This window comes from Etheostoma spectabile, chromosome 2 (genome assembly GCF_008692095.1).
Source record: "Etheostoma spectabile isolate EspeVRDwgs_2016 chromosome 2, UIUC_Espe_1.0, whole genome shotgun sequence".
In the NCBI taxonomy this organism is placed as follows: Eukaryota; Metazoa; Chordata; class Actinopteri; order Perciformes; family Percidae; genus Etheostoma; species Etheostoma spectabile.
The window spans coordinates 30,594,223-30,607,114 of NC_045734.1; the positions used below are offsets into that span (position 1 = coordinate 30,594,223).

The following is a 12,892-nucleotide window of genomic DNA, read 5'->3' on the forward strand; positions in this document are numbered from 1 at the left end:
TGTTATTACATTCTGTCCATAACATTACCTGAACTGCATTCTGTTCCCAGGCTGGCTGTTTAGTAGTTGTTGTTGTGTTATTACCGTGTTATCTTCATTTTACTAATAATATGTCTGCCTCTGCAGGTTCAGGGTGAAGGAGTGGTGAATAAAGACCTGCCCAGTTGCTGGGAGTGTCCAAAGTGTGTCCAAGGGATCACTGACCCGGAGGTACACAATGTCTTACTACATACTTACTCACACACACACACACACACACACACACACACACACACACACACACACACAGTCTCAGGGGTTCCTACTTCGTGTATGTACATATATTGAGGACAGAGATGGACAGAGACACAGTCATGGGTCTCTCTCAAAATCTTGCACTCAGTCTATTACCCCGCCGTTTACACAAACACACACTTAGTTGCAGACGTGTGTCAAAGCTAATGGGTATTGTGTGTTTCCTGTCTTTTGTTTTTCATATATATATATTTTTTGGTTGCTTTATTTTATGTTTTTCTTTAAATTTAATTTAACTCCGTCAGTCATCAGGCAGTGATGAACCGTTGGCTGCCGGCCAGCAGCACATCCGTCCCCATGGCCCCCTGGTCCTTAGACTGGGCCCCGGGCCCTCTGCTACCATAGGGGGTCCTGTGGGCACCCAGCAGGATGGGGAGGTGGTCCGCTGTGGTTTCTTCCCTCCTCCTTCTCTTCCTTCCTGCTCTTCCTCCTCCTCAGCGTCACTTCTATTGGTGGCGGCCCCTCTGCCTTCTCAGCCAATCAGCTCGAGACTGGTGAGAGGTGCCGCCTACTTCCTACTCTCTACATTTACCCGTCTGTGAAGTGCACCCCACCCCTTCTTTCCATTCCACCCTTTCAGGAGAACAGACTTAATTCTTGATATAAATTTTACTACTCAAGTAATCTTGTTACTGACAGAAAATGATTTCCTGTGTAAGATTTCATAGTTTATACAAGAGTAGTGCCTCTTCCCTCAGGCTTTTTTGTTTTGGAGCTGCCTTTAGCTGAAATGATTTTTGTGCTGTTTTCCCTTTTCATACTTTCTACATCATTTTTCTCATGGCTCATCATAGTAGACAAGGTGAAGCCTGGTTTTAAATAAAGACATGCTCTTTAACAAAACCACCCTTGTCTCCAGGTTTGGATCACACTCAGACCTTGAACAGTTGATTTGTTGGTAAAGATAAATGAAAGAAGTCATTTTGTGCCTGACACTGCATATGTACAAATAGGCTTCGTGCACATTTTTACAGTCAGTTTATTCACTTTAAATAAGTGGTTTCCAGTACCTTTATAAATGCATTTTGTTTGCTCGCTCCTAAAGGGAAAATGTGTGTCCAATCAGTACTGGTGGTTTATGTAGTCTATTGAAGAAATGCATTCCCCAGTGTGCGTTATGTTCACTAAGAAAGCAAGTTGTCCTGCGTGGCTGTGCCTACATGTACCAGGAGGCATTGCATAAGAGCGGTGAATTTGCAAAGCTCTCTTAGCTTTGTAGTAAACACAATTAACTCTCAAAATGTCAAGGAATAAAATCTTCTTACATCTTACCAGAAAAGTACAACCTTCTGATTTCAAGTTTGTCACAGAACTATGACCAGATTAGTAATGTATGCATTTCCCACAGCTTCTCTCTGCTATCCCGACTGCTCATTTACAGCTAATTTGCAGTTCAAGAGAAAAGAACAAGGAAGTTTATGAACAACATAGCGCCCCCCAGCTACCAAAGCTGAAGTAGCGCTGCGTAGTTCTTCTGTACACCAGTGACAGTGACGTCACATTTTGCAGCTGCAGCCAGCTGAGCTCTATTCAGTTAAATTCAATTTATTGATAGTATCAAATCATAACAAAAGTTATCTCACACATTACAGATAAAGTAGGTCTAGACCACACTCTAAGAGACAGAGAGAACACTGAAAAGAACTGCGGGCCTTTTTCACACCATATCCCGTACCCACATATAGAGATTGGTTGGAAGGTTGAAATTTTCCGTTAAGATTGTAAATGAGTTTGTCCCTCCTGTTTACGTTTTTTTTTTTTCCCCATCACTGTAGTCTTGAATGACTTTCCGTCAATTGGTGATGGGGAAAGGGTGTTGAGAAATAGTCGTTAATTGAGTTGTGATTTCTTTATAAATATCAAAATATAGATAAAAGTGGCTTTTCTCTGACTACAGCCATGTTCTTCAGCAGGAAGTCCAAAACAATCTCCTAATGATCTAATCAATGTTGTACCAAATGCTTGTTATAGATGATAAAGGCGTTTCAGCTGGTAAAGGCATGTGCTATTCTGGTGCCACACACATACACACACACACACACACACACACACACACACACACACACACACACACACACACACACACACACACACACACACACACACACACACACACAGAGTCAACATGTTTAAATATCAATTATAGAAATATTCTCTTTATTGTGCCATTATAGCTCTGTATAAGATTATAAGCTTTTGTTTTTTGGGGGGGTTAGTTTGGTATATTGTATAAGCATGATTATGTAGGTGGTCTGATCGGGGGGGCACTATTACTTCATGTTCCTACTTTTGTTTTGAGATGTTCTATGCCTTAACTATATTTAATGTTTTTGTAACTACACTTTGACTGATGAGTGTGAGTAGATGACAGCTGGAGTATCAGTTCTGGGTAAACTCGTCCTTTTTGATTAACAACTAAACCCATTCTGCCATGGCTTTAAAGTGTTTCCTGATAAGCCTTCAGAGTTTTTTTTTTTCCTTGCCGGTAATAAAAATATTGGCAAAACAAGTTTTTCCTGCTTCAGATTACAGATAGTTTGCAGATGCACAAACTTGGTTATTGAACTTTAGCACAGCATAATGGCAGTTTCTGTCCAAATTGCCCTTGCAAAGCACAACACTGCCAATACATCTCAAAGAATTCTACTGTCAGCTAATTGAGATTCTTCTGTCAGTTTCTTAAGTCATTTCTGAATTTTTTTTTTTCATTTTTTCCTTTTTTCTCTAGCAGTCTAAAGGAGACAAAGGTGAAGGCCTTCCAGCGGTGAGTGTTATTGGATATCTACGTTAACCTGTTTATCCTTCCTTTTTATATTTTTGTTATTCTATTCAGTTCAATTTACATTGAATTCTTCCCTTCTTTTCCTTCTTTCCCTGCATATCCAGAAGCGGAAATCTTCCACCCTGTTGGATGCACGCATGGCTAAGATTTATCGACGGCAGAGACACAGCCGCGATGGAGACGACTCTGCTAGTGATGATGATGATGATGATGATGAGGAAGGTTTGTCTGTGTTAAATGACTAACCAGAAGCACATTTCTGCCGCCTACTGCCCGCCAGTTATTTGTTTGACTGGTTATTCACCAAGAAGATTATTTGAAATCTGAAAACAAAGTACTTGAATTTCATCGTCCAGCTATCTTTTGTTGTAATGTCACCACATTGTTCTGACCTGAATGCTTGTCCCATCCTTACGTCCATCTCTGCAGCCTGTCAGAGAAGAAAGGGGGCACTCCATGCCCGAGGGGGGAGCCACTCTTCCAGGAGGGGGTTTGGTGCCAACAGGAGAGGCCTGCTGAGAGGAGGCTCGTCCCACAGAGGAAGCAGAGGAGGGCTCATGACTCCCAGCTCCTCCTCTTCCCTCAAGCTAAAGCGAGGGATGGGCATGAGGGAGGGAGGGCGGAGGGGACGAGGGGTGAGGCTGAGGGGAGGCTCCAGGATGCAGCGAAGAGGAGACGACTCCGAGGAGTCAGACGATGACGACGACGATGACGAAGAAGACGACGACGACGAGGAGGACAGTGAAGACGCAGACAAAGAACGAGTGCATCGTCGATGTAGGAGGAGGCGCAGGACGGATGATGATGAAGATGAGGACAGTGATGGGCAGGACTTTGACCCAGAAGAGGACGAGATGGACACGCTGGAAGATGAAGATGAGGAGGAGGAGGAGGTGGAGGAGGAAGGGCGCTGGGATTCAGATCCAGAACCCCCAGTCCTCTTGGTTTCTGATCTGAATGATGACCTGCTGAGTGGCTCCTATCTCACCGTCACTCTACAGCGCCCCCACAAGGCCAAGAGACACTCTGGTAAGACTTCAAATTCAACAACTACAGTATAATCAATTTAGATTAGTGCATGTTCATTTTCAAGAACTTAACTGTAAAGTAAAAATGAATAAGTTAAACTCCTAACAATAACATGTTGTTGCTGTTCAGGCTCCATTGTTCCAAAGCTAGAAGCAGCCATGGGTCTGAGGACAGCTGCTGGGGGTGCTGGTAGTCAGCAGGGCTTTATCCAGAGAAAGACGGCTCTGTCCAAACCTTCACGACTCAAGAGCGCTGACACCACAGCTGACAGTATTACCCCAAGAGGGCCTGGCAGGTACAGCTCAACACATTGTCAAATTCAGTCAAAGATTATCATAGACCTATATCACAAAGCATGCCTCAATTTATGGTGATTTATGGTTCTGCGGAGGCTCCATGCAGAGCTTTCTCTGTAGCCTGCGGCCGTCGCCTGAGGTTTATACTTGTGCGTCGATCTCTTTAAGAAAATGGCAGGGCCAGTGTGTGTGCGCATGGGGAGTTTGGTAAGATTAGCTTCAGAGCAAGTGATGATTATAGAGTCATAGTGAGGGAAACAAAGTGTCTCCCCTGTGCTTTCTGACCATGGTGAGAAATCTGTAGCGGGGGGGATGCAACGCTACCAAGCCACGGCTGAGCGACGCACATCACCACGACGCTAACGCTATTTTTCGAGAGGTGCCCGTCATGCTACGGCGTAGGGTCCGACATATGATCCATGCCTCCACATGCCTACATTTGTAGCCACAGACGCAGAAGCATAAATCATGCTTTAGCATTAAAAATTAAATATTTGACATCTACAATATACGCGGTGGACGGTTACCTCCACCGTAGTCTCAACCTGTTACTTGTTAGAGCTATAACTGCTTTCTAAGTTTTTCCCACTAACTAAAGCACTCTGACTTTACTTTTAATGTTTTTTCCCAACATTTCCAAAAATACATCCACTGTAAACTGAGTACCTTGACAAACAACCTGTGACCATGGTAACGTTGATAAAGTGTGACACCTTTTGGTGATGGGCTGAGACGGCAAAAGTACTCACTTCCCGTACTCAAGTCGAAGTACAGATAATTGTGTTAAAAAATACTCTGGTAAAATTAGAAGTACTGATTTAACGTCGTTACTCAAGTAAAAGTAACAAAGTAGAGGCTTGGAAACTAAAAGTAAAAGTAGCCGTGCGAATGACAAAGCTACCTGGACCAGACAGATGTTACTAGAGAGCACGCTGAGAAACTACAGTGGACGTGGGAAAAAAGGCTCTTTATGTCATTACCTACATTTTAAATGGCTGTCTGTCAATAGGCCTAAAACATATAGCTTATTTAATGTGCCAGAGCCTGGGATTCCAGGTTAATAAGATTCTGACCGAGTAGGAAGATATGAATTCAAGTGTAATTTTGTGAGAAGTCTGTGTATGTTCCCATCCAATTAGATTCAATTTGGTATTGATGACGCAAAAATAATAACTAACTCCAGTGAAATTATTTTAAACTTAGTGAGGACTAGATTAGGACTGGATTTAAAGCTGATTCTGGTTCGCCCAGGTGTGTCTGTTAAAACACGCACGGAGACAATACCTCTCTGTTGATGCTTTATTACAATCAAGCAACAGTATAAACATGGGGGGGGGGGGGGGAGTAGCTCTGCTATTGCTGTTTGTGTTGTAATAAAAGATATAAATAACATTGTAAAGGCTACCACACACAATGCATAGAATCATATATACTAGTAAATAATAACAATAAACCCACTATTAATTACATTAGGACGTTCAACAATCGCCGTTCTATCGAATCAACAGCCAGGTGTAACCTAGGTAACAGGTGAAGAACACAAACAAACTAACTTTTAAATGTGCAAGAACTACAGACCAATACAACAACAGGCTTAAATGAACTGACAACATAAGTTACACGACTTACAGTTCTCAAAGACGCACATGATCTCATATTGTCTCTTTTTTTCTTTTCTCTCACTTTTGTCTCCGTGTGAAGTGCACGCGGTGTGAGGCGCGTGTCCGCGCTATTCTCCTAACATGCACTCACAATCACACCTGATAGACAACCTTTTGTACAAAACTAAAGTAACGAGCCAATTTTGTAAAATGTAAAAAAAGTAAAAAGTCGGCAAAAAATTAATAGTAAAGTAAAACATATCTGAAAAATCTACCTGAGTACAGTAACGAAGTATTTGTACTTCCCATCTCTCGTGATGGGCACGTAAAATGTTGCTTTCCTCAGATATTAAGTTTCCCAACTTGCTTGTACCAATGTTGGAACACAGTGTTTTGTCCAATCCACTGCCATATTCTCTTATTTCTTCGGAAATGAATACTCCCAAACTGTGACTTTTTTCAACATGCCACTGCCAGCTGACATCATTAACTCAAACGCTATTTGATATTGTTTTAACTTATAGGCCACGTCTGCGGGGTAACCATGGCGACAGAGGCACTAAAGATCACTCGGCGACTTCTTCAGAGGACGATGAAATTGCTGCCACTCCTGCACCCTCCTCCCTGTCTCCTCCGTCCCTGCTGTCTCTGCCATCTTTTAAGGACGTGGGCAACGAGAGAGGAGGGGAGAAGGAGGTGTGGGTGTCTGTGTTCATGTACTTGAACAGAGCTGAGCTGCTGGCCTGCATGATTGTCTGTAAGGCCTGGTACAAGTGGTACGTAACACTCTTTTATTTTACAACCACTCATCACCGTACAGTGGTGTCCTTAGCTGGTGAACAAGAAGTAGCGCTCTGACACAGCTTGTGAATGAAACCACTGTCCTGTGCAGGAGCTGTGACAAGCGTCTGTGGAGCCACGTGGATGTGAGTCGGTGCAGCCCGCTCAGTAACCAGGCCCTGGCAGGCATCATTAAACGCCAGCCCACCTCTCTGGACCTGTCCTGGACCCCCCTGGCCAAGAGACAGCTTAACTGTCTGCTCACCAGGCTCCCAGGTACAAACCCATACTAACACTCACACACACAGATCCCCCTGTCCCTATCCGTGTCATTACTAGGGGTGTGACAAGACGAGACACGATATTGGGTTCACCATAGTCTGCCCGTCATAGATTTGCTAGACTGTATCGCCACAGCACTGCACCCCGCTTAATAAATTGCCACATACGATATTTAATGAAGTTAACTGTTCACACAATACAGTAAAGTAAGCTATTTAAATTAGCATTTTCAATGTGTAAGTTGGCATTGACACGGTCTGTAAAAAATGCAGGTCTTTCCTTTTATTTTGAATGGAGGTAGTGCGTTTAGACTGCGGTGTGGGTAGAGGGGACACTCTGAAAAAACGCAGCGGGCTTGCCTTTTACTTTTGAAGAAACACAACCCCACGTCCCACTGCGGTGGCCAATCATGTAACAGACCAGACTTGTGTGTTTTGAGCTATGGTTTGAGGCGGTGAGAGACTGCCTTTATCACTGCCAAAAAGTTTTAAAACACTTAGAGGGTAAAAAATGAAACCCAAGCACAGGGCTTAAAGTATTCCGGCACCGTGCCAGATCTCCGACGTGTGGCCCTGAGGAAAAAATAAATAAAAATTGGGAACTTGCATGCGGTTTAATATTTTCGAGTCAGTTGATTTCATCTACCAATCATATGAGCGGAACTTTCCGCAGCTCTAACCAACGTTACAAGCCAGAAGCCTATCAGAAGCAGACCAGAGTAGGTCCTGGCAACACAGTGTGATTGGGATCCAAACGTCACGTTAGCGTTGTTGGTAAAGCATGGCGTTAAAGTTCATGAAGCCCGGGGATTATTGATGGTCCAACCCAAAGATAAAGGACTCAAAAAGAAATGGCGCTGGGCGTGGGGACAGAAGTAGTAGAGACGGTGAGCTGTTGGCAGTGCCAGAAATGGAGAGCCTGGTGCACTATATGCCGGGACCAACTAAAGCTGACACACTGCTGTCTATGACTGACCCTGTGTGCACATTTATTGCGGAATGTGACTTGTCATTCACAATTTATTTTTCAGCCACTGGTCACCCTGTGTAGCAAACTAGCAGAAGACAAAGTGTTAACTAACTAACTTCAAAACATTACTCATGGCATTGCACTACATCTGAGAAGCTACAAAAATGAATATACATATATTATTTTACATTGTTTTCGTATTTCAGTAACAATTTTAACATACAGCCGCTATACTAATAAAAAATAAATGGTGCCATTAAAGATAAGTCCATAGGTGCAGTTTCTCTTCTTTCTCTGTGAAATGAAGCTGCCCTTAAATGCGGTCGGAAACATCAGGAATCAGGTATGGAAAACTAAGTCTACTTCTGCTAAGTTGGGGGGGGGGGTTAAATAACACAAGATGTCACAGAAATGGGCCATTTCCCTGAGGAAAATTGGCAGCACCGGAACTATCCGGTAAATGAGTCGTCGTCGATCCAGACTAACTTCAGCAGACGGGACGAGATTTTAACACTATTTTAAAGAAAACTTCAAAAAAATTAGTCTTTTATTCAATTGGACGTCACAAAATGAAAAACGAGCACTGGAAAGGGTTTCTGGCCTCTGTCCCGTATAACTATCCTCTTCAGACCCAATAACTGCTGCAGGAGCTGCTAAATTCTTAAGCTGTAAACAAGGTAGTAGCTACTCTTGTAGTATAGATATATGATGAAGAGGAAGGTAGACATTTCTCTTTGTTTAGAGTGCTCGTTTAACACACTGAACTGCAGACGTGTGTGACGGGGAGAGAGAGCGCTGCTGTACCGGTAACGTTCTAGCAGCTTTTTTTTTTTTCCATCTGCAACTCGGACAATTAACACAGAATCTTTGGAGAATACTAATTTCGAGATAAAAGCCAGGCCAGACTCTGTCATGCTGGCTGCTGGTCTGCACTTGTACACTGATATCAAGAGACAACTCTCAACCTCAACAAGAAATATCGTCACGTTTTAGGTCTCGTCAGTCATTCCACCCCCTATCTCTGTCTTTGTGTGTGTCTTTAGGTCTGAGGGAGTTGAGGGTGACTGGTCTGTCCTGGTCCTGTCTGTCAGCGATGGTCTCTCCCACTCTGCCCTACCTGCGGCTGCTGGACCTGCGCTGGTGTGAAGGCCTTAAAGATGCCCAGATTAAAGAGACCATCACCCCACCTGGTTAGTAGCAGCAGAAATGAGCAGCCTCAAAGCTCTGTGACTATACACTTGGGGCTTATGGTGTTGCGTGGAATGCAGCTCCTCACTTGCAAACTGGTATTTTTCTGGAGAGCGCTGAGATTATTTCCTCGCCTTTGTCGGTTTGGTATCTTGGTGCCTGGCTGTGGGCCAGAAAAATGTTGTAGTCCGGTTATGGCATCAATGACAGAGAGGCAGAATAAAGATTCATACGTGATTCTTACCAGCCCTGTAATACGAGTTAGTAGTCTATATTGAATTCATTTATTGTCCTTCTACAACAAGTGATGCACAACAAAATGCAAGTTCTAGTTCCTTTTAGCTACACAAGAAGATTTCTCCAATCTGAAATACAAATACAACTGTGCACATTACACACAGAAAACACGAAGACATTAGGATCGTCAACATTTCCAGAAAGTGAATGCAACTTATGAAGAGACACCATCTGCTCTTAAAGTGCACCAGTCAAGCACAGCCACCAAATTTCTAAAAGTGCGTAGTTGGCATGACAATCTGCACCATGCCCCTGGGATGCAATCTCCATACTTTGACCATTTCTATCACCTCTGTCTGTTCCTGTAGGTTCAGAGTCGTCCCGCAGCAGGCTGAGGAACATGGTGACACTGCGTCTGTCCGGTCTGGACATCAGTGAGTCCACTCTGAGGCTGCTTCAGCGCCATATGCCCCAGCTGGAGAGGCTGGACCTGGCTCACTGCAAAGACATCACCGACTCGTGTATCGCTCTGCTGGCAGCAGCCGGGACTCACACCCGCAACACTCTCACCGAGCTGACACTGGCAGGTGAGCACAGGGTCTCTGATAGGAGTTAAAACTTCTTAGCATTCTTGTTTTACGATGCCTAGCTCACCACTCCTTAGGTTTAGATAAAATAAGGTCCTTATAAAGGGTTGTGAAGTTCATACTATCAGTATCAACTGACACAGCATATTCAGTCTGCTGAACTGTCAGAGAAATAGTAAGTTTATAATGATAAGAATAAGGGTGTCCCAATCCAGTTTTCTGGCCCTTACCTCAATCTGAGTCTTTTATGTTTGCTGCTCGTTCTTCAGCCCCTGCAGCAGACACACCCCCAGCTTCTCAGAGCAGACAACTGCCTACTTTAAGGATTTTTAAGCATAATTTAATATACTTGCCAACTCAGCCAACACATTTATTGTTGCACTACTAGGACTTCCATTTTCACAAGCTACTTAATCCAAATACTGAAGGTCCTGGTTTAAAACTATAAAGTTTGTAAGATCAAATTATTGATATAATATTAACAAAAGCTGTGATGTGCGACCATTTTAATGAACATCCGCTACATTCAAGCCGCTGCCAAATGAGTTGATACAAAGCTAATTAACTGAATAAAAAACTCTGTCTGGATTTCTCAGTGCTAGTGCAGTGCCCGATCAAAACGTCCCTGTGGGATTGGGCCGATAGCTTGGTCTCCAGAACCATTGTACTCCGAAAAAAATCCATATAGTAAGAAGGACCCCAAAGCACGACCCCAATGTGCAACTGTAGGCCTATGCTACTGACTTACTATGTACTTGTACTTTGCTGATTCAGATTCTACTCCCCCAAAGAATTTAACTATCCAGCATTATATTTGAGGTGAAAATATCCTTTTTTTTTTTTGAGAAATGTTGGAGCTTTTCCCTTCTTATTAGATAGTGACAGTGGATAGACAGGAAAGGTGGAGAGAGATGGGGGGGGATGACACGCAGCCAAGGGCCACAAGTCGGACTCAAACCAGAGCCGCTGCAAAGGACTCCCTGCCCCCGCTGCTGTACTGCGTGTGTGTGGACACACACAGATGTCGATTTATAGATGGATGGCTATGTTAACAAAATGGTGTCGTCAGGCGACATTTGCGCGCAGAAGCTTGAGTGATGCGTTTTACGTCACCGCTGAGAAAGGACATCAGCCGCGGTGGTCAGCTTTCTGTTGAGTCCATGGTTTTAGTTTTCAATCCTCCGTGTTATTATTTGACAGGATAAATGCTACTAGGACCTGCGTGGTGGGGGTGGTGTGTGATCACCAAAGGTCATGCAGATGCACCGACACTTTTGTTGTCATTACATTGAATTCCCCCTGGGGGCGACCAAAACTACACACTATAGCTTTAACTGGGAGAGGACAACTACTGAAAACTCCTGAAATTGACATGAAGCAATCCACTTGAGAGAAACCACTCGGTTGGATTTGTTGAATCTACCAAATGACACGCTCCACCTGCGGTTGTAAAGCAACGCTTCTTTTGCCTCATCGGCTTCTTTTTCCTGATCAGCAACCTTTAGCAGAGTACAGACACCAGCTGCAGAGAGCACTTCAACCAAAGTTCTGTTGTGGATGAGAGCAGTTCCTGACGTCTGTGTCTGTGTGTCCAGGTTGCAGTGAGCTGACAGACGGCTGTCTGTCCTACCTGAAGCGACTTTCCTCTCTGACTCTGCTGGACCTCAGAGGCTGTAAGGGCATCAGCAGACGTGCGTGTGACGCCTTCATCTCTGACCTGTCCCATGTTGCCCTCTACTGTATGATGGAGGAGAAGCTCATCCAACGCCTGGATTAACATGAACACTGTTACAGCCACACTGTTACACAGCCAGCTTTAAGAGAGAATAAAACACCTTTTGTGTAGGTTCTTCAAAACCTATAATGCAGCAAACCTGGAGTTGGCCAAAACATTAAACTTGAACAAACTGGCAATTATGGCTCCACAGCTCCTAAAATCACAATGTCTTCTGATACAACATATGAATAAAGACTTATTTTACTAAGCTAGCTGTTTCTCCTTGGCTCTAGTCTTTGTGATAACCGAGGCTAAATACTCAAACTTGTAATTTATTTAAATCTTTTCATCTGGCAAGACTTCAAACATTTTTTTTCAAATGTCAGAAGACTGACACAATCACTGACTGAACTATATAACTGACTTCAAAGATTTAGTGACTTCTCAAAGGTCATAGGTTAGGTATAGACTGACGTAGGATGGAGCACTGCTTGAAACACATCTTGTTATTGGGAGTTTAAAAAAATGAATCATTTGTACACTAAACCTGAACAAATAAAATGTATTAAGGAGTGGTATTCTGTGTGTGTATATATGTTTATTTTTTGTTTCATCCATGTTAAGATTCATGCAAAAAATTTGACTTTGTACATTTTTTTTTCTAACTAACAATAAAATGAGAATGGTTAAACTTTCTATTTGTAGCATTTGTTCACAAGTTCAAACATTATGTTTCCCACAAAGGAAATACCTATTTGAACTGCTGTGGTAGTCGTTATTGAGCAGTAATTTTTTTCTCTCAAAATGAAGAGTTTATATGTGACTGGATCAGTACTGTATGTGACTGGATCAGTATGGCTTACAGCCATACCACCGTGAACCAGAGCCCTGAACACCAGGCCAGTGGTGTATGCTGTTTCACTTTAGTTTGTGGACAGCAGAGGGCGCTGCTTCAGCAAACAGCTGACAGACATCAGCACGCTCACACTCAACAGATTCTTCTGTAGGGTCCGTTTCAGTTAACCTGAGATGAGGGAAACTCTGGGTTTTCGGTTTCAGATTAATCAAACCTGGGAGAGAGGGGTAACTCCAGCCCATTTCAGAAAGAGAGGGGACTTAGGCTGAATCCC

The 12,892-nt window shown here is 43.4% G+C and overlaps 1 protein-coding gene across 5 annotated transcripts in view; it reads left to right on the plus strand.

The window, feature by feature from the left end:
- Window positions 1-12,458, plus strand: part of kdm2aa (lysine (K)-specific demethylase 2Aa) — a 33,732-nt gene extending 21,274 nt beyond the window's left edge. For 2 of the 5 annotated variants that reach the window (XM_032539266.1, XM_032539249.1), the window contains exons 16-26: window positions 127-210; window positions 540-788; window positions 3,023-3,058; window positions 3,181-3,298; window positions 3,506-4,105; window positions 4,235-4,400; window positions 6,527-6,778; window positions 6,895-7,058; window positions 9,077-9,223; window positions 9,827-10,045; window positions 11,641-12,458. In XM_032539266.1, the coding sequence (XP_032395157.1) occupies window positions 127-210; window positions 540-788; window positions 3,023-3,058; window positions 3,181-3,298; window positions 3,506-4,105; window positions 4,235-4,400; window positions 6,527-6,778; window positions 6,895-7,058; window positions 9,077-9,223; window positions 9,827-10,045; window positions 11,641-11,822 (2,217 nt within the window). In that variant the 3' untranslated portion in view covers window positions 11,823-12,458. Of the gene's footprint in view, window positions 1-126; window positions 211-539; window positions 789-3,022; window positions 3,059-3,180; window positions 3,299-3,503; window positions 4,106-4,234; window positions 4,401-6,526; window positions 6,779-6,894; window positions 7,059-9,076; window positions 9,224-9,826; window positions 10,046-11,640 lie in introns of all 5 variants that reach the window. The other 3 variants (XM_032539259.1, XM_032539273.1, XM_032539277.1) reach the window with 3 other exon arrangements.
- Window positions 12,459-12,892: the final 434 nt, after the last annotated feature.